Source organism: Scyliorhinus torazame, chromosome 13 (genome assembly GCF_047496885.1).
Source record: "Scyliorhinus torazame isolate Kashiwa2021f chromosome 13, sScyTor2.1, whole genome shotgun sequence".
In the NCBI taxonomy this organism is placed as follows: Eukaryota; Metazoa; Chordata; class Chondrichthyes; order Carcharhiniformes; family Scyliorhinidae; genus Scyliorhinus; species Scyliorhinus torazame.
Genome location: NC_092719.1, coordinates 215,536,671 through 215,558,385, shown reverse-complemented (window position 1 = coordinate 215,558,385; position 21,715 = coordinate 215,536,671). Strand labels below are relative to the sequence as shown.

General features: G+C 45.7%; 1 protein-coding gene across 1 annotated transcript in view; it reads left to right on the top strand.

Annotated features, from left to right (window-relative positions):
* Nucleotides 1-21,247, top strand: part of ruvbl1 (RuvB-like AAA ATPase 1) — an 84,328-nt gene extending 63,081 nt beyond the window's left edge. Inside the window, exons 9-11 of the mRNA XM_072473061.1 lie at nucleotides 1,126-1,228; nucleotides 16,797-16,888; nucleotides 19,841-21,247. Of these exons, the coding sequence (XP_072329162.1) occupies nucleotides 1,126-1,228; nucleotides 16,797-16,888; nucleotides 19,841-20,000 (355 nt within the window). The 3' untranslated portion in view covers nucleotides 20,001-21,247. The remainder of the gene's footprint in view (nucleotides 1-1,125; nucleotides 1,229-16,796; nucleotides 16,889-19,840) is intronic.
* Nucleotides 21,248-21,715: the final 468 nt, after the last annotated feature.

The following is a 21,715-nucleotide window of genomic DNA, read 5'->3' as shown; positions in this document are numbered from 1 at the left end:
TTATAGGAAGGATGTGGAAGCATTGGAAAGGGTGCAAAGGAGATTTACCAGGATGCTGCCTGGTTTGCAGGATGGGTCTTATGAGGAAAGGTTGAGGGAGCTAGGGCTTTTCTCTTTGGAGCGGAGGAGGATGAGAGGCGACTTAATAGAGGTTTATAAGATGATGAGGGGGATAGATAGAGTGGACGTTCAGAGACCATTTCCTCGGGTGGATGTTACAAGGGGACATAACTATAAGGTTCAGGGTGAGAGATATAGGAGGGATGTCCGAGGTAGGTTCTTTACTCAGAGTGGTTAGGGTGTGGAATGGACTGCCTGCTGTGACAGTGGAGTCGGACACTTTCGGAACTTTCAAGCGGTTATTGGATAGGCACATGGAGCACACCAGAATGACAGGGAGTGGGATAGCTTGATCTTGGTTTCGGACAATCCTCGGCACAATATCGAGGGCCAAAGGGCATGTTCTGTGCTATAATGTTCTATATTCTATGTGCGGTGCGACTGTGATCTTCCTGACCTGTGTAGCTCAGTACCACCTGGCGTAGAGGGTGGGTGGAGGATGATGATGGTTACCAACGATGCTGTCAGACATTTGGCCTGAATATGGGTGCTCAGAGTTTCCCGTTAACCTCCAGACTGAGTACTTGTGACACGTACGGGTCTTGCCAATTATGCAATCATGTCTGCTAATTCAATTTTCGGACGTTTGGTTGGTCAAGGAAATGGATGGAACAGATCGGAGATTCCTATGCTGTGTTGACACTGCACCATCTAGTGGCACAGCTCTGCTTTTTATAACCAATTCTGTGCCACAAAAACAAAGCTTTCTTTGAACTCCAGCAGCGTCAGCATTGAGATGGATTGAGCTACTTGAAATTTTAATCTATATGTAAATTTAATGTAATACAATTAACTAAATGGAATTACTGGGACTTGACAGCTTTTACATACAATTTATAATTCAATTCATAATCTAAATGGGAAATGGTCTATTTAAATAACTTCTATTTTTTTTTAAGAAGAAAAGCTTTTTTCTGCAAGTGACGTGGAAATTCAGGCATGTTGCCAAGTGATCTGCAGCTTTCATCCAGTTAAGGACATTAAAATTAGCCTTGCTTTTTCCAGGGGTACAGAAGATATTGTGTCACCTCATGGAATTCCACTTGATCTTTTGGACCGAGTCATGATCATCAGGACAATGTTGTACACACCAGATGAGATGATGCAGGTAGGAACTACTTCTTAGATCTAGATGTGGGACTGATGGCATCACCCCCCCCCTCCCCCCCCCCCCCCCCCCCCCCCCCCCTCGGGACAGTCACACCTTTATTAAAAGACAAATTATTGTGGGTACGGGAAGCCTAAAATAAAAACAGCAAATGCTGGAAATACTCTGCTCGGGTCGTGCCTCAAGAAACAGTTCACGTTTTAGGCTGATGGCCTTTTATCAGGTCATTGATCTGAAACAATAACTTTGTTTCTCTTTCCACAGACGCCGCCTTAGTTGCTGAATATTGCCAGCATTTTCTGTTCTTATTCACCTTTACCTGTTAACACTTTCTGTTGGGGCTTGCTGGACAGAGTTCAACAGTAATAAAAGAAAAGACTTCTGTTTATCTCAGGCTTTTCACGGCCACCATGCAAACAGCAATTGAAGTGCTGTTGAAATGCATTCACTGTCGTAATTAGGAAATGCGGCAGCTAATTTGCGCACAGCCAACTCTCCCAAAAACAATGTGACAATGATTATCTGTTTTCATGGCATTGGAAAAAGATTAAATGTTTGTCAGGACACCGAGGAAAACTCCGCTTTTCAAAACACCGCAAAACATCTTTTGCTTCCACCTGATGTATTTATTAAAATCAGTTAAATTGTCCTGCCCAGATCCTGTCATTCAGCAGCCTGATTTTAGAAATGAAACGGACTTCTCCTTTGATATCCGCCTTTTCGGCATACTACCTCCCAGTCATCTGCCTCCTTACTCACTTTCATCCCTCTGTCCTCGGCTCCTTACTGTGTTTCACCATCTCTAACCTGTTGTATGTTGTTTCGCAATTTTGGAAGTCCTAAACTTTGAAAAGTAAGCAACTGAAAGCTAAATACAGGAATCTGAGTGCCATAAAGACAGACTGGGAGAGAAGTGGAAGAGTATGGAGATAAAGTAAAGTAGAAGTTGCAGAAGCATTGAGAGAGTGAGAAAGAGTCAAATAGAGTTATGGCAGAAATGTTTGAGAGCGTTGCAGAGACAAGAGTGGGAAAACAATAGGAAGAGATGGACGAGGGACCGAAACAAATTAGGGACAATGAAAGAAGATGGCGTTTTTTCTAATTTTTCTTCCTCGAGGCGATGTGCTATTTTCCATCATATATTTGTGCAATATGTGGCCTAACACCCTATTATACAAATAGATTCACTGATTCTTCTTGAGTCCTTTGATTTGACATTTATGTTGATACTTGTCCTCTGTACAAAAATCACACAGCATTTTAATTTTGTATGATTTTCTTTTATCGTCTCAAGCTGGACCTATCAATGGTGACAGCCCTTTAATCCAACAGTCCTATGGTTCAAAATGTTTGCTCCAGAAGCAAGCAGGTTTTGAGGAAAAATCTGTGTTGCTTGCACAGGATGATATTTCACAGTTGAAGCAGCGATGGGGTGAACGTTTTATAAATATAAACCCGCCTTCGCCCTCTACCAAAACCTGAGTGACAGCAGCACTGTCTTGTTCAATTTCTTCTGCCCTCTGGTATTCCATTGGAATTATATCACTGTTCCTTCATTGTTACTGGATGAAAATCCTGAAACTCCCTTCGCAATCGCACGGTGAGCACACCGTGTGGACTGCAGCGGTTCAAGAAGACAGCTCACCGTCACCCTCAACGGCAATTAGAGACGGACAATAAAAGCCTTCATCTGGGCAGTGGCACCTACATCCCATGAAAGAATAAATAAAGGGGGCTCACATGAAACTATTGAATGAACCCTTGTTTTAGCTGAGCAGGTGCTAAAAATGTTTCAGAAATTGCAGCAGAACGTTTTTAGTTAACTGGTCTGCAGTTTGTGTGTATGTTGGATTTTCTTTATTTCAGATTTTCAAATGTTGTCTTAGCTCTAGGAGAGCTCAAACTGATCAGGCGTTTTCATAGGAACAGGCAAAGTGAGATCTGAAGTAAATTGTGTTGTGTATTCACTGCTTGGTTTTAAGGATTAGTCGCTCAGGTCAATAGCAAGAATATAAATTGAGTAAAATTAGCAGAACTGGATGAAACAGTGACTTGGATTCTGGCCTTTGGCCAATGTAAGCAGAGTTCAGCAATGTCCCATTCCGATGGCATGGAAATCTCCTCTGTAGCAGTCCTCTTGTTTAACCGTGTTGGAGCTGACAATTCCAGCAATAAGTTCACAAAATCACTTCAACGGGAAGTGGAGAATGGTCTCCCTACAGGCATAAAAAGGGATTGGATTTGAGACCTATTGCTGGGATAGTGTAGAGGGGGCTTCCAGTGTATCGAATCCCGTGCTGTACTGTCCGAGGAGTGTCTGATGGGGACAGTGTAGAGGGAACTTTACTCTGTAGCCAACACCGTGCTGTTACTGTCTGGGGAGTGTTTGATGGGGCAGTTTTACTCTGTATCTAACCCCGTGCTGTAACTGTCTGGGGCGTGTTTGATGGAGACAGTGTAGAGGGAGCATGACTGTGCATCTAATCCTGTGCTGTACCTGTCCTGGGAGTGTTTGATGGGGACAGTGTAGAGGGAGCTTTACTCTGTATCTAGCCCCGTGCTGTACCTGTCCTGGGAGCGTTTGATGGGGACAGTGTAGAGGGAGCTTTACTCTGTTTCTAACCCTGTGCTGTACCTGTCCTGGGAGTGTTTGATGGGGCCAGTGTAGAGGGAGCTTTACTCTGTATCTAACCCCGTGCTGTACCTGTCCTGGGAGTGTTTGATGGGGACAGTGTCGAGGAACCTTTACTCTATCTAACCCCCATGCTGTACCTGATTTGAGTGTATCTGTGGCAACCACTGGATTCTTAATGTTATCCATCATCAATCTCCCTCTCTAATGAAAAAATATACACAAAACAAAGAATATCACCAATTGTAATGATTTTCGATTTAATAATTAAAAGGTAAGAAAGCCAAATTTGTTCTTATCCTGTATTTTCTTGCAGCTAAAATAATTATCTATGGCACTTATCAATAGTAACACCTTTATAATGTTCAGTGGCTTGCCAGCGAGAAGAATGCTGACTGTTAATAGCTGGTGTTGAGCTAGTCTGAATCATCGAGCAGCGCAACATCAGCAGTAGAAGTGATAAGGACTTCCTGGATAATGATGCTATGTGTAGCATCATAGAGATAAGTCCAGGAGTGAGGGTTTCATATAATGCCAGTTATTTTTCACTCTGGCACTATTGTAAACAAGAAAGTAGCGAAGCGATTACGATAAGCTAAATCAATAAACAACGTTTAGTCGTTTAGAAAGGTGTAGCGGGTTATATAGACCTTTATACAGACATTTAACCAAACATTAGCTGCACAAAAAAAGATGCAGTGAATACTTGCTATGTGACTGCTTGATTTCAGTGAAAACCTACGGTGTCACCTTTTTTTGCTGCTGCTTTATTGTAGACTCGTACATCCTTCCCCCGCCCCTGTTTAGCTTAAAGATACAACCTGGAAAGAAAGTAAAGTCTATGGCCCCATGCATGAGGTGTCTCGTCAATTACCGGCTCTCAAAAGCAGGAAATCTGACTTTAATGCACACGGCTGCTACACTTGCAGCCAATGCTGTGCAAAGGAGGAAACTGGGAGATGGAGATTTTGAGAGAAAGGAGCAAGAGATTGGATGTTGTAGAGGAGGAGGATGTCACCAAGTCAAAAGACAAGTGGGAACCGAGTCAAGGCAGGAGACCAGGGGGTTTTAGAGACGATCCATGCTGGAAGGCAGGCAGAATGGAGCATGGGTTGAATGGGGCCAAGTGCAGATAAATGAGCTCCATAAAAGAGAACAGTGCTATCCCAAACAAGGACTTCTATTAAAGCGGTTCTCTTACTTTCAACCCACAAATAACTACCTCCATTTGGAATCTTTGACACAAGCACATCTGACACTTGTCGTAAGTTATTTATTGCACTTTTCATTCATCCATGCACGTTATATTCATCCCTGGTACAAGGGTGGGCAGCACGGTAGCACAAGTGGTTAGCACTGTGGCTTCACAGTGCCAGGGTCCCAGGTTCGATTCCCCGCTGGGTCACTCTCTGCGGAGTCTGCACCTTCTCCCTGTGTCTGCGTGGGTTTCCTCCGGGTGCTCTGGTTTCCTCCCACACTCCAAAAACATGCAGGTTAGGCCATAATAAATTGCCGTCAGTGACTAAAAAGGTTAGATGGGGTTATTGGGTTACGGGGATAGGGTGGAAGCGAGGGCTTAAGTGGGTCGGCGCATACTCAATGGGCTGAATGGCCTCCTTCTGCACTCAATGTTCTATGTACTATGTATGAAATGTTTTTGTCTTTGAACATGTGCAGTGTTGCCCCCATTTGCACAGCTGCATCAAGTGTTAACCCAGTTAGCATTGGAAGGAGAAAACCTATTGAGTAATGGCCGAGTCAGCAAAGTTGCCAAAAGTCTTGTGCTACCGATTGCACACTAAAGTACTTTACTGGAAGCCACATCTGAGTAAAGCTGGTTTGAGACAGTCGTTTTCTCATTTGCATAAATACAGCCATCACCAACCATACTGGGATGGCCTTGCCTCATGGCTCAATGAGTAAACACCTAGCCCTGTGTAGCTTTAAGTCCTGTAGGCCAGAAGGTTGGAATTTCGATCCCTGTGTTCCCAAAGTTGGCTGCTTACAGTAGGGCTGCAGTTATTGGACTCCCAGGAGAGGAAGAACAGCATTTATATAATGCCTTGCATTTATATAACATGTTGTCAAATCCTCTCAATGTCTCAAAGTGTGTCACTGCACTTGCATTCACTTGCTATGTCAGCATATGTATTTGGCAGTTTTGCAAGTAGAATCTGCCAGTCAGTAAATAGGGCAGCATGGTAGCACAGTTGCTTCACAGCTCCAGGGTCCCAGCTTCAATTCCTGGCTTGGGTCACTGTCTGTGCGGAGTCTGCACGTTCTCCCCGTGTCTGCGTGGGTTTCCTCTGGGTGCTCCGGTTTCATCCCACAGTCCAAACTTGTGCAGGTTAGGTGGGGTTATGGGGATAGGTTGGAAGTGTGGGCTTAAATGGAGTGCTCTTTCCAAGGGCCGGTGCAAACTCGATGGGCAGAATGGCCTCCTGCACTGTAAATTCTATGATTCGGCTTTTAATTTGGTCATGTTGCTGGCAGAACCACCACCTCTTCAAACAGTACCATGGGATCTTTTAAATCAACCTGAACAGAACACAATTTTTTTAATGACCTTTTATAACGCACCTTTCGTGACCATAAGGCATTCAAAAAGGCATTGTAGGCATTAAGCGTAACTGCTCTTGTGATGTAGGAAACACGGCAGCTAATTTCTGCACAGCAAACTTCCTAAAACAGCATTGTGATAATGACCGGATAATCTGTTTTTGAGATATTGCAGGAAAGAAACTGGTGCTCCGGTTTCCTCCCACAGGTCCCGAAAGAACATAGAACATACAGTGCAGAAGGAGGCCATTCGGCCCATCGAGTCTGCACCGGCCCTTGGAAAGAGCACCCCATATAAGCCCACACTTCCAACCTATTCCCATAACCCCACCTTACTCCCACCTATCCCCGCAATCCAATAAGCCCTCCTAACCTTTTTGGACACTAAGGGCAATTTAGCATGTCCAATTGACCTAACCTGCATGTCTTTGGACTGTGGGAGGAAACCGGAGCACCTGGAGGAAACCCACGCAGACACGGGGAAAATGTGCCGACTCCGCACAGACAGTGGCCCAGTGGAAAATCGAACCTGGGACCCTGGCCTGTGAAGCCACATTGCTAACCACAGTGCTACCGTGCTGCCCAGAAAGACATGCTGTTAGGTGAATTGGGCATTCTGAATTCTCCCTCCGTGTACCTGAACAGGCGAGAGTGTGGCGACTAGGGGATTTTCACAGTAACTTCATTGCAGTATTAATGTAAGCCTACTTGTGACACTAAAGATTATTATTATTAACCACTGTGCCTCCTCTACTAATTTGTCAACTTGACCACCATGCTGGTTTGTGAATTCAAGTCCAATTAATAAAATCAGTAATGGTGATCATGAAGCTATTGGGTTGTTGTAAAAACCAATCTGGTTCACTAATGTCCTTTAGGGGAAGAAATCTGTCCGTACCAGACTGGTCTGTATGACTCCACATCCACGTTGATGTGTTTGACGTTTAACTGCCCTATGAAATGGTCCATCAAGTCACCCAAGGCTGTTCACCATTCAAGGACATGTAGAGATGGGCAATAAATGTTGGCCTTGGCAGCAGCACCTATATTCCACGAAGAATCTGTTCTAAAAACATTAACTGCACAGGAACATCAAAACCCTGCACTAAAATCACTTGCAGTGTCTGCAGTTATTTCCCTACAGTATTGATTTTGGATATGTTGAATGCACTATAATTAGCTGTCATACCGGCTATCCCTAATTGAGACTTTGTGTAATTAAAATTACGTCACTTCGCTTTACTCCCTTCCTTTCCTGAAGTGTTGACTCTCTCAATGTATGTCATAAATAAATGCTTTCTTTCACAGCCCAGATAACCTGAGTTGTTGAGCTATTTAACCATGAATGTCATCGCAACCAAGCCTGATCTTCTGACCCTGTAGAATTGTTCCTTGTTCACTTTCCAGGACTAGCTTTCTTGACTCATTAGCCCAGAGACACCGAAGTTAAATGCAGCATCCTTGCTGTCTCCCCAGCTGAAATCCACCAACTGTATGAACCACATGATTGAACCTGGGTCCTTCCTGGCCTGTAGGGCTCTGTATCACATTGAAAGGTTGCCTTTCGTCATTAGGTCACTGAATGCACCTCCTTGCTTTTTTAAATAACTTGTATAGGCTCGGGGCATTATAAAGTGTGTAGGACGGAGTGATTGTGCAGTTTTATTTTACTCATTAGGAAATTGAATCAAATCACTTGTGCTTTTCTGTGTTATTTGTGACTTTTGTGCCTTGATCTGTTTTGGTTGGATTGCATTTTCATGATGGTTCCCTGCTCCTATGTTATTCCGCATATGTTTCCTGTAAGATGTCCTGAATATTGTTGGATAACTGTGTCATTCAGGCCTATAAAGCTGGAAAAAAAACATTTTAAAATTTTTCATGTATTTATTCAAAGTTTTTCGATAATTTTACAAAATACTCCAAAAAGGAAAATAAGACAAAGAAAGAAGGGCAACATGTCAACAAAACAAAACAACTTAATCCTCTAAACAGTTTAACAAATTAACACCCAACTCTGAACAGAATGGGGCATACTCCCCTTACAAAAAAGAAAAGAAATCTGCCCCCCCCAGGTTGCTGCTGCTGTTGACCTCCACCTAACGTTCCGCGAGAAAGTCAAGGAACGGTTGCCACCGCCTGGAGAACCCTTGCAAGGCAAACTTTATCTTCTCCAACCTAAGAAACCCTGCCATGTCATTGACCCAAGCCTCTACGCTTGGGGGCTTCGCGTCCCTCCACATTAACAAGAGCCTTCTCCGGGCTACCAAGGAGGCAAAGGCCAGAACTCCAGCCTCTTTCGGCTCCTCCACTCACAGATCATCCGACACCCCAAATATCGCTATCCCCCAACTCTATTTTACCCGAGTATCTAAGACCTTGAACATAGCCTTTGCAAAGCCCTTCCAAAACTCCGCCAGCGCGGGCACACCCAGAACATGTGGACGTAGTTTGCTGGGCTCCACGAACACCTCACACACATGTCCTCTACCCTGAAAAACTTACACATCCTCGCCCCTGTCGTATGTGCCCTGAGCACCACTTTAAACTGGAGCAGGCTCAGCCTGGTGCAAGATGAGGAGGAATTGACCCTGCCCAGGGCGTCAGCCCACAGGCCCTCATCCAGCTCCTCCTCCCACTTGCCCTTCAGCTCCTCCACCGAGGCTTCCTCCGCCTCCTGCAGCTCCTGGTATATCGCCAAGACCTTACCCTCTCCGACCCACACACCCGAGATCACCCTGTCCTGTATCCTCCGAGCAGGCAGCAGCGGGAATTCCCCTACAATTCTCCTCACAAACGCCCGAACCTGCATATACCTGAAGGCATTTCAAAGAACAAAGAAATGTACAGCACAGGAACAGGCCCTTAGGCCCTCCAAGCCCGTGCCGACCATGCTGCCCGACTAAACTACAATCTTCTACACTTCCTGGGTCCGTATCCCTCTATTCCCATCCTATTCATGTATTTGTCAAGATGCCCCTTAAATGTCACTATCGTCCCTGCTTCCACCACCACCTCCGGTAGCGAGTTCCAGGCACCCACTACCCTCTGTGTTTATATTAAAAAAAAAAAAAACTTGCCTCGTACAACTACTCTAAACCTTGCCCCTCTCACCTTAAACCTATGCCCCCTAGTAATTGACCCCTCTACCCTGGGGAAAAGCCTCTGACTATCCACTCTGTCTATGCCCCTCATAATTTTGTAGACCTCTATCAGGTCGCCCCTCAACCTTCTTCGTTCCAGTGAGAACAAACAGAGTTTATTCAACCGCTCCTCATAGCTAATGCCCTCCATACCAGGCAACATTCTGGTAAATCTCTTCTGCACCCTCTCTAAAGCCTCCACATCCTTCTGGTAGTGTGGCGACCAGAATTGAACACTGTACTCCAAGTGTGGCCTAACTAAGGTTCTATACAGCTGCAACATGACTTGCCAATTCTTATACTCAATGCCCCGGCCAATGAAGGCAAGCATGCCGTATGCCTTCTTGACTACCTTCTCCACCTGTGTTGCCCCTTTCGGTGACCTGTGGACCTGTACTCCTAGATCTCTTTGACTTTCAATATTCTTGAGGGTTCTACCATTCACTGTATATTCCCTACCTGCATTAGACCTTCCAAAATGCATTACCTCACATTTGTCCGGATTAAACTCCATCTGCCATCTCTCCGCCCAAGTCTCCAAACAATCTAAATCCTGCTGTATCCTCTGACAGCCTCATCGCTATCCGCAATTCCACCAACCTTTGTGTCGTCTGCAAACTTACTAATCAGACCAGTTACATTTTCCTCCAAATCATTTATATATACTACAAAGAGCAAAGGTCCCAGCACTGATCCCTGTGGAACACCACTGGTCACAGCCCTCCAATTAGAAAATAATTTCCCGGGGGCAACACAAATTTCTCCTCCAGCGCTCTCAGACTGGCAAAAGTCCCGTTGATTAATAAATTCCCCATCCTTCTAATTCCCGCCCAGTGCCAACTTAGGACCCCGTCATCTATCCTGCCCCCGCAAACCTATCGTTGTTCCGTATCGGGGACCAGACTGAGGCCCCCACCTCCCCCCTGTGCCGTCTCCACTGCCCCCAAATCTTCAATGTCGCCGCCACCACCGGGCTCGTGGTGTACCACGGGAGCGGCAATGGTGCCGTCACCAGTGCCCCCCCCCCCCCCCCCGGCTCGTACCTACGCAGGACGCCGCCTCTAGTCTTTTCCACGCCGCCCCCTCTCCCTCCATTACCCATTTCCGAATCATTGACACATTTGCTGCCCAGTAGTAGCTGCACACGTTCGGCAGCGCCAGCCCCCATCCCGACTGCGCTCCAAGAACAGTCTATTAACCCTCGGGGTCTTATTTGCCCACGCAAATCCCATAATGCTCTTGCTCACCCACTTGAAAAAGGCCTTGGGGATGAGAATGGGCAGGCACTGAAACACGAACAAGAACCTAGGGAGGACCGTCATCTTAACAGACTGCACCCTGCCCACCAGGGAGAGTGGCAGCACATCCCACCTCCTGAGGTCCTACTCCATCTGGTCCACCAACCGCGCCAGATTGAGCTTATGCAAAAAACCCTAACTCTTGGCCATCTGGATACCCAAATACCGAAAGCTCCTCTCCACCATCTTGAGTGGCAGCTCCTCCAGGCTCTTTTCCTGGCCCCTCGCATGTACCACAAAGAGCTCGCTCTTCCCAACATTGAGATTGTATCCTGAGAAGTCTCCAAACTTCCTAAGGGTCTGCATGACCTCCCCCATCCCCTCCACCGGATCCACGATATACAGAAGCAGGTCATCTGCTGCATATAGTGAGACACGGTGCTCCCCCCGCCCCCGGACCTACCCCCTCCAGTTTCTGGACTCCCTCAGCGCCATGGCCAGCGGCTCAATCGCCAGGGCAAACAGCCTCATTCCATGGTACAATCTGAAGTACTCTGACCTCAGCCGGTTCGTCGATACACTCGCCACCGGGGCCTAGTACAACAATTTTACCCACCCTATGAACCCCTCCCCGAACCCAAACCTGCCCAGCACCTCCCACAGGTACTCCCACTCCACCCGTTCAAAGGCCTTCTCCGCGTCCATTGACACCGCCACTCTTTCTCTTCCCCCCCCCCGTCCGTCCGTCCATCAAAGGCCTTCTCCGCGTCCATTGCCGCCACAACTTCTCCCCCTCCGAGGGCATCATAATTACATTCAGGAGCCTCCGCACATTTGCCTTCAGCTGCCTGCCCTTCACAAATCCCGTCTGATCCTCATGTATCACTCCTGGGACACAATCCTCAATCCTAGTGGCCAGGACTTTCGCCAACAACTTGGCATCCACATTGAGGAGCAAAATCGGCCTATACGAGTCACACAGCAGCAGATCCTTGTCCCGCTTGCCAGTCCAACATTTGGTCTCAGTAGCCAAAATTGGTGAACAGGTGATTGGCTAGAGTTCATGCTGTAATGACCAGTGAAACCCTACTGAAAAATACCTGTGTGTGTGTACAGTGGGTGTGGGCAAAATCAGATTTGGCCCTCCCGTAATAGAATGGCCTTCCAGCTCTTGTGGAAAGGTACTCCAGAAATCAGGAGAGGATGGGCAGTGGGGATAGCAAACTTGATATCATTGTAAATGGGTTTACTCCCTGATAAGAAATTTTGTTGAGTGAGCATTGGAGTAAATATATGTCACAAGCATAAGAGTCCTCAAATCCTGTAATTCTGATGAATGACCATGTGAGTCGGAGTAAACTGGAGTGTCACACGAGTACAGCAGGGACATTGAGCTCTAATGAGTTAAGCTGCGGCAGAAGAGTACGGAAGGAGTTGTGTATTCGGAGAGCTGGAATACAAGAGGTTCTTCTGTGTAAGACTGTCTTTGCGAATCAAACAGTAAACGTATTTATAGAACCAATGTGTTTCTGTGATTTATCTGTTAGCGAGGAGGCTATAAGTGATGTGCATTATATCAAAGGTCATCGTACTGTGTGTGCGCGTTCCAGCAAGGAGCTGGTGTAAATCAGATGTCTGCCTGTGAGGGATTAGCGAGTGCATTAAGCCAGTACTGTTTAACTTTACACCATAATGCAAGGAAGTCCATGCTACATTTGTTGAGAGCCACTGTTAACACTTCAGAAAGTCATGTGCAAATCCCAGGCTATCCAGTCGGTGCAGTGCATTTGTGGTTAAAAATTGTAAGTGGCTACAGGAAAGCTAGTCTTGCATTTATCCACCTCCTTTCACAAGCTCACATCCCAAAGAAGTATCACTTCTGCGATGTAAGATTTAATGTAATGTTTAGGGTATGGCAGCATAGTGATTATGTGACTGGACTAATGATCCCGATGTCTGGACTAATAATCCAGAGACACGAGTTCAAATCCTACCATGACTGCTGGTGAATTTAAACTCAATCGGCATAAGAAGTTAGACTCTAATGGTGATCGTAAAACTACTGGATTGTCCTAAAAACCCAACTGGTTCACTAATGTTCGTTAGGGAAGGAAATCTGCCATCCTTACCCGTCTGGCCTAGACAAGACTCTAAACTCATAGCAATATGGTTGATTTTGAACTGTCCTCTGATTTGGATGAGCAAGATACTGTTATATTCAAGAAGGCAGCTCATGGGTCACGTGATTTGAGTGTGGGAGCAGCTGCGTTTTTGTGACCCCTGGAGCTACTCCTCTTTTAATCCTATTTTTTTTATCCTGAAGCACAAGGCATAATTATTTGTTCCTGGCAAGTATGGCCTGTGCTATGTTTCTGGAAGATCCTGGCTAGATTGATGGGGAGCAGAGTTAAGTCAAAAAGATCGTTGTTTGAGTGAAACAGTCAGAGGTGGCTGGGGCCCTTTATTCGAGAGGAATGTTCGTGTACCCGGTCTCCCAAGGGGAGCTGGGGACAAATTCCCAGCTGAATTTTTGAGAACTGGCTTTCGCAATCTCAGTTTGACGGCCGGGCATATCGAGTTCAACGGAGAATATTGTATCCGATCTTTGAGGCCTGGGGTTGGTGGGAGGCCACGACCACTGGTCTTGCATCAGCTTGTCCTTGATGTTTGTCGAAAAGGATTGGAGTTCCTCAGGGCAGTGCTCTCAGCCCAACCATCTTCAGCTTCATCAATGACCTCCCTTCCATTGTAAGGTCACAGGTAGGGATGTTTGCGGGTGACTGCACAATGTTCAGCACCATTCGTGATTCCTCAGATACTGAAGCAATTCATGTTCAAATGCAGCAAGACCTGGACAATATCCAGGCTTGGGCTGGCAAGTGGCAAGTTACATTCGCGCCACACAAGTGCCAGGCAATGACCATCTCCTACAAGAGAGGATCTAACCACCGCTCCTTGTCATTCAATGGTATTACCATCGCTGAGTCTCCCATAATCAATATCCTGGGTTAGCATTGTTCAGAAACTCAACTGGACTAGCCACATTAATATTGTGGCTACCAGGACAGGTCAAAGACTATGAAGCCTACTGTGAGTAACTCACCTTCTGGGACCCTCCCCCCGCCAGCCCCCCAAAGCCTGTCCACCATGTCTACAAGGCACAAGTCAGGAGTGTAATGGAATACTCTCCACATGGGCACGGTAGCACAGTGGTTGGCACTGTTGCTTCACAGCATCAGAGTCACAGGTTCGATTCCCAACTTGGGTCACTGTCTGTGGAGTCTGAACATTCACCCTGTGTCTGCGTGGGTTTCCTCCGGGTGCTCCGGTTTCCTACAAGTCCCAAAAGGCGTGCTGTCAGGTGAATTGGACATTCTGAATTCCACCGGTGTACCTGAACAGGCGCCGGAATGTGGCGACTTTTCACAGTAACTTCATTTGAAGTCTACTTGTGACAAGCAATTTTCATTTCATTTTTCCTTTTTTTAATGTAAGCCTACCTGTGACAATAAAGATTATTATTATTACTGCCCCCTTTATACGCGAGTGTGCATTGCCAAGCATTGTATTGAGGGCAGTATCCTATTGTTTTCCTTTGGTGATGTTCCTTCTTGGACTGGCTGTCTTGGGAGGTTTCAAATGTGCAGCTTTCCCCATTTTTGTCTTCTGGTGGGGGTCTGTGTCGTGGGGCCATGTGCTCATGGCTATATCCTGTTGTCCTGCTCTTGGTGGTATATTTTTATACTGTCTGTGAAGGGAGACACCGATCATGATGATCGCAAACGGAACCAAATGTATGAATATTTGCTGCTCTTCTCTGTTTAAATGCGTGGAATGATGATCGCTCTACTGTGCTGGATTTTGTGGGATTGTTACACCTTGTGGTTATATATAAAATATCCTCTTAGAACAAAGGCCTTCAAGGATTTTTTTCTGTATTTGCTTTCACTGTTTTCGAGTTAAAGAATAGTTGATTGGCTCCTGCAAAGGTGTATCTGAGAAAATGTCGTCCTAATGTGTTATTGGTGCCTCTGGTATGATTGGAGTTGGGGGGAGATATGTTTTGGTGCCCGCCTGAACATGTCAGGAAATTTTTAGCCTAGATTTTCATTGTTTGTATGAGTTTTCGCTACATGTGAAGGTGTGCACCATTTTATCATGTTTCCATGGCTTTATTCTCTTCCTCACTCCAGCTTATCTGTGGGTACGTACGGAGGCACACCGTTTAATGATTAAACTGAACCAACTGTGTTATTGTTCGCCTGTCGCTTTCTGTATTCATCTATGCTGAGGCACTTGTGCTGTGCTGTACCAATCCTAAGGATTTGTTGCATTCTTTGTAAAAATGAAAGACTATTAATAAAAAATGTATAGACAAAAGAAAGTGGGGCATCCTCACCTTGGGAGCGATTGAGGATGGGCAGCATCTAACTGGTGCAGCTCACAACCCATGAATGAATAAATCAAAATGTAGCAGCCAGTTTGCTTACAGCAGAGTGCTACAGATAGCAATGAGAAAATGACCATATCATCTGCTTTTTAAGTGATGTTTGATATTGGCTGTACACCAAGTACGGAGAGGAAAGAAATAGCCTCACGGTGTACAACTCTGTCAAGGCCACACACGTGAGCTGTGATGGATGAGGAGTAAGACTGCCGTGCAACACTGGGTGTGGACGGCGAGAACCCCAAATCTGTTGGCATTTTGTAAGCTGTTCTTTCCAACGAGCTGAAGATAGATGACAATCACACAGTGGGTATTTGGGGCGTAAACTGCTACAAGGCGGAATCTGCAGACTGAATAAAAACACATACTCGTTTACTTGGTGTCATTCCTCGCATTTTTGGGGGCTGTGGGGCTATGAATGCCGACAACAGCTCCACGCTGCCAAGCACCTATTCAAGATGGTGGGCCAGTACCTGCTGTCTGTCTATTGAGGACTTAAACCTATGTTCGCCAGGTTTCTAACGGAGCTTTGCTTTATGACATTCAACAGCAAAAATTGTTGAGAGGGAAACTTTTATCGCACTGTGACATTGAACACCTCCCCAATCCTCCTCCAACAGCCCCCACAGCTTGATGCATGATTATATTCGGTGCAGAGACGGTATTCAGGTCAGGAACGTCCCAGGCTACATCCAGTTTCAACACCACCAAAGTTGAAGAGAGAAATTAACCCAGCTCTCATCACTGCTGGAAAATGCATGTTAGATATCTATTGGGTGTGATGCCTCCTGCAGTCAAATAGCATGCCAGCCCATTGGCCAGAGATGATTAATGTCCAGTTCGGTGATTCAGCAAAGGGCAACCAGACCCCATGGAAACCCTACCCAGTGTAAATTGCCAGAGGCGATGGGGGAGGGGGTTGTTGATTAAATCTTTTAATTAATAATCTTCATTGTCACAAGTAGGCTTACATTAACACTGCAATGAAGTTACTGTGAAAAGCTTCTAGTCGCCACATTCCAGCGCCTGTTCGGGTACACAGAGGGAGAATTCAGAATGTCCAATTCACCTAACGAGCACGTCTTTCAGGACTTGTGGGAGGAAACCGGAGCACCCGGAGGAAACCCACGCAGACACGGGGAGAGCGTTCGCACAGATAGTGACCAGAGCCGGGAATCGAACCTGGGACCCTGGAGTTGTGACAGTGCTGACCACTGTGCTACCGTGCTGCCCATGAGTAAAAAATATTTTGTATTTGTTTGACAACTTTAAACAACCCAGCATTATCTAAATATAGATTTCTATCTGCGACAGTCCCCCAGTTTTCGCAAATATAATGTAAGTTCAGGCAAATCCTTTTTTATTTTCAATTTTAATATTCCAGTCTCACTCTGTTATCTGCAGACCTGGAGAAACTGTTCGCCTTTGGCCTGAATAATCATCTGGTGGTGAACGGGCCATTAATTTGTACTGACAGAAGGATCAATTGCACTGACAGTTATAGGATCTGTTCACTTTTCTTTAATCCTCCTCTCTCCCTGTTCGGCAGATAATCAAGATTCGAGCACAGACAGAAGGCATCAGCATCAGTGAGGATGCCTTGCTTCACCTGGGGGAAATCGGCACCAAGACAACACTGCGGTGAGTACCCATTTCTGCTTTGTTAAGGAATAATGGCTCTTGTCCAGCCCTTGATAATGTCATTTGCTTTTTCTTTTCCCTTTTGACCCCTGCGAGCAGGAATGATTTGCTGCTCTCCCTACGATGACGCTTTCAGGAACCTGAGACAAGCGTTTTAAATCATCCTCTACCTGCAGCCCAAGTACTCTTCACTGGCGGTATTTAATATTAGCCAGCGCTGTAGAATAACCGTTTCAGTAATAGCTATTGGTTTTAGCTTGTCACAGGAAGATGAATGGTGCTGTAGGTAGGGGCCCTTGGGATTTGACACAAAAGGTTTCTGTTTTTAAAAAAAAAAAAAGAAAAAAGCTCCTTAAAAACCAAGGCCGCTAATGAAACCTACCTGGCTTCGATATTGCAATCCAGAGTTATTTGTGCATTATGAAGGTTTTTAAACCGAGATATTTTTACAGAAGCACAGCACAAACGAGAGCTCTTCAGTTATTGCCTTGGCGTTGAAAATTTAACATACTTTTATTACCATCCTTCCAGTGCTGGGAGCAGGATTTGACCGTTCATCGCTTTATGGGATGTGGGTGTCGCTGGCCGGGCCAGCATTTATTGCCCACCCTGGCAGAAGAAACGGCCGATATATTTCCAAGTCAGGGTGGTGTGTGACTTGGAGGGGAACCTCCAGGTGGTGGGGTTCCCAGATATCTGCTGCCCTTGTCCTTCTAGATGGCAGCGATTGTGGGTTTGGAAGGTGCTGCCCAAGTAGCCTTGATGAATGCCTGCCATGCATCTTGTAGATGGTGCACACTGCTACTACTGTGCATTGGTGTTGGAGGGTTTGAATGTTTGTGGAAGAGGTGCCAATCCAGCAGGGCTCCTTTGTCCTGGATGGTGTTGCGCTGCTTATGTCGTTGGAGCTGCACTCATCCATGTTCCTGAATTGTGCCTTATAGATGGTGGACAGGCTTTGGGGAATGGAGGTGAAGTACTCGCCAGAGAATTCCCAGCCTCTGACCTGCCACAGGATTTATACGGCCAGTCTAGTTCAGTTTCTGGTCAATGGTAACCCCGAGGATATTAATAGGCCCACCATTGAATAAGATAATAGCTGACCTCCGCTCCCAGCTTTCCACACTATTTCCATGTCTCTTGATTCCCTTAGTTTTGAAAAATCTGTTGACCGCCTTGGATATATTCAACCACTGGGCATCCACAGGCTTCTGGGGTAGAGAATTCCAACGTTTCCACCATTTGAGTGCAGAAATTGCTCCTCATCTCAGTCTTAAATAATCAAGCCCTTATTCTGATATTTTGACCCCAGTTCTAGATTCTCCAGCCAAGGGAAATTAACTCCGGGGGGAGGGAGATTTAGGGCTGGTATATTCGAATATAAAAGTAAGGATATAATGTTAGAATTGTATAAATCACTGGTTAGGCCACAACTGGAATATTGTGTGCAGTTCTGGTCACCACGTTAATAGGAAGAACGTTATTGCTCTGGAGAGAGTGCAGAGGAGGTTTACAAGAATGTTGCCAGGGCTAGAAAAGTGTGGCTATGAGGAGAGATTGGATAGGTTGGGGTTATTTTCCTTGGAACAAAGAAGGCTGAGGGATGACTTAATTGAGGTGTACAAAATTAGGTGGGGCAGAGATAGGGTGGACAGGGTAATATTGTTTTCCTCCCAGTGGAGAATTCTAGAGCGAGGGGACGTAGATTCAAGATAAGTGGCAGAAGGTGTCGAGGGTACAGGAGGAAAAGTGTTTTTTCGCAGAGGGTAGTGGGAGTCTGGAATTCGCTGCCTGAATTGGTAGTGGAAGCAGAGACCCTAAACTGTTTTAAAAGGAACCTGGATCTGCACCTTTAGTGCTCTCAGCTACAGGACTATGGAGCGGGTGCAGGAAGGTGGGACTGGAAAGGGCTGGCATGGAAAAGATGTCATCCTTCTGTGCTGCAACCTTTCTATGATTCTGTAATTCATATGATGAAAGCAGTTGTTGGGTAGATGGAGGTGAGCTTTTACACCAGATTACCGAGGAGTGCATTCAAAAGCAGATGTCAAAGAGTTGCCTTGCTGCTCCTGCACACCCCTCAGTAGATCAGTGCATGTTGGAAATTGGGGGTAAAATTGATGATATCCCAAAAAAACAAATGTGTGGACAGCAGTAATCGAATTCTTCGTCTGGGAACGAACTCCAGCAGCGCCTGAACCCAGAGCCAGGAGCCGAATGAAGCATGTGGATGGGAACTATTTAGGCAGCTGGGTAGAAGCAACACAGAAGGGGGGCGAAGTGAAGGAACGTGGTGAATAGTTGCCCCAAACCTGCTGGAGGAAGGATGGAAATGTTGAGACTTTGGAGCCGTGAAGCTATTTGAATGGTGCTGCTGTGAGAACAGCATGGGAACCTGCAGCTTGTGGTGTTCCAGGTCTGATGGATCACGGGTAGCTTCATAATGCCTGATAAGTTGGTGGAAAGAGATTCAATAGTATCCTTCAAAAAGAAATTGAGGGAATCTGAGGAAAGAGCCGGGGAGGGAGACTGACTGGTTGCTCTTTAAAAGAACTGGTGCTGACCCAGTAGGCCAGATGATGACCTGTTCCAAACTATTCTACAATGTGGGTAAAATCCTATTGAAACACCACTTGGAGACATGCCCATGGTGATAGAATTGTGAGTTTGTGACATGCATAACAAACTTAGTTGGATGTAGGTAAATAGATTTACCTCAATTACGTCCCCCCTTAAACTCTACAGCCCAGAGAAAGGGGTAAGCTTCTCTCATTTTGCCTCCCAGTTGATTTTGGGATTATTATTTTTGCTGGACTCTCCATCACTTGCAGTGCTGCAGACTTGTTCTCCACAGTTTTAGCCAAATGTTTGCATTAATTAATTACTTGTACATGTGATAGACTAAAGGAGCAGGAATATATTGAGGTTAATGGCGGTGTGCTTGTGGTACAGGTACTCTGTGCAACTCCTGACCCCTGCCAACCTGCTGGCAAAGATCAATGGGAAAGATGGCATCGAGAAGGAGCACGTGGAGGAAATCAATGAACTGTTCTACGACGCCAAGTCGTCCGCTAAGGTTCTTGCTGAACACCAAGAAAAGTACATGAAATGAGAAGCTCGTCACTGAACTGAATGTAAAACTGTGAATCCAAAATAAACCAGGGATCGGCGATGGAAATGCACGAGCTCTGCAGCATCTGAATGGTAACATTTGTGACGGGGAGTGGCTGTCAAAACAAATTCTCAGAGAAAAGTAACATTTATTTGCTCAATAAATACTTTTTTTTTAAATCTGTCCGTGATTCTTTTCGCTTTGTATGAGTGGGAGTACGTTGGCCGCCAATCCACTGTGTGTCATGGTGTTGGCCCCACTGTCCCCAGTCTCAACTACGCTGTCATGGGTGGCTGTTAATTAGAGGTTAGGCTGAGATATGCCAGTGGGGGAACAACTAGATCACGGAAAAAGGGAACTCACTCCTTCCTCGCGCTACAATAACATGCAGTCAGCTCCACAAACTTAGTCATTTTCAATCTATCTGTGCCTGAATACTATTGCCTTACAAAGAAAAATCTTGCGGTCTTGGTCTTTACATCGCGGCTCCAGTTTTGCCGTAGCAATGAAGCTCTCTGAAACTGACAGAAACTTCTGGAGTCCACGCATGCGCAGCGGAGTGACCAACATCTAGGATTTCCCAGAATTGACCCATAATTTGGCCCCTCCGTGCATCATTGCTGAGATGCATTTTGTCCTAGATTTCTTTTGCAGGCGGCTTTGTTTCTGCACATGCGTTGGATCGGTCACATCCTTTCATTTATGTACAGGCGCCAGGCCTGGCAAATACTGGACTGGCAGCAAGTAAGCTGCCCCATCTCTCCCCCTCCCTCCCGATCGTACAGGTCCAGAGCACCCTGACACTCCTATAGGTTCACCCCATGCCGCCTTCCCGATTGTTGGCAATCCTGATAAGTTAAATGCAGAAGTCCAGATGTTTCTGTCAGTGGCTTCCCAGTTCCTCATGGGGTGTGCTGTTAAAGGCCCCTTCAACTGCAGTCAGGTGGAAGTCATTGAACTATTTAGAATTTCTATTTTCAAACTCTCTGTCTCACTAAAATCCACTGGAAAAGTTACATTGTGTTGAATGAGCTGTAACTGGGGTTTTAATGGTGTGCTAAGTTCATAGTTATTGCTGAACAAACTCTGACCTGGAAAATCAAATACTTGTGTATTTTCAAGGTCTCCATGTTGCTAATTCTATACTTTTGAAGTTTGTTTGATATTTCAGGTTCATCTTAACTACATGTGTATTTCCAAATCTTCATTTTGCTCTTTCAATTGATATTAAAAAGTGATGGATAATCGATGCTTTTAATTTTCTGATTTACTGTCTGTGAGCATTTTTCCACATGATTGGCTACTTGTGTTGCTTGAGTGCATCACGATGAATGCCCGGAGGTGTCCCTGATGCCAAATTCATATCTGGGGCAGGAGATGTGAAACCCAGGATTGTGGGATCTTTGTGTCGGTTACCTCACTGCTCCTTATAGCAGTCAAGGTCTAATTTCTTTTTTTTTTAAATTTAGCGTACGTACCCAAGGGTGGCACGATCGTTGGCACTGCTCCCCCACCTTGCCGAGGACCCAGGTAAGATCCCGACCCCAGGTCACTGTTCGCGTGGCATTCTCCCCGTGTTTGCGTGGGTTCAACCCTCACAACCCAAAGATGTGCAGGGTAGATGGATTGGCCACACTAAATTGCCCCTTAATTAGAAAAAATAATTGGGTACTGTAAACTTATTTTTAAATAAATAAATTTAGCGTACCCTATTA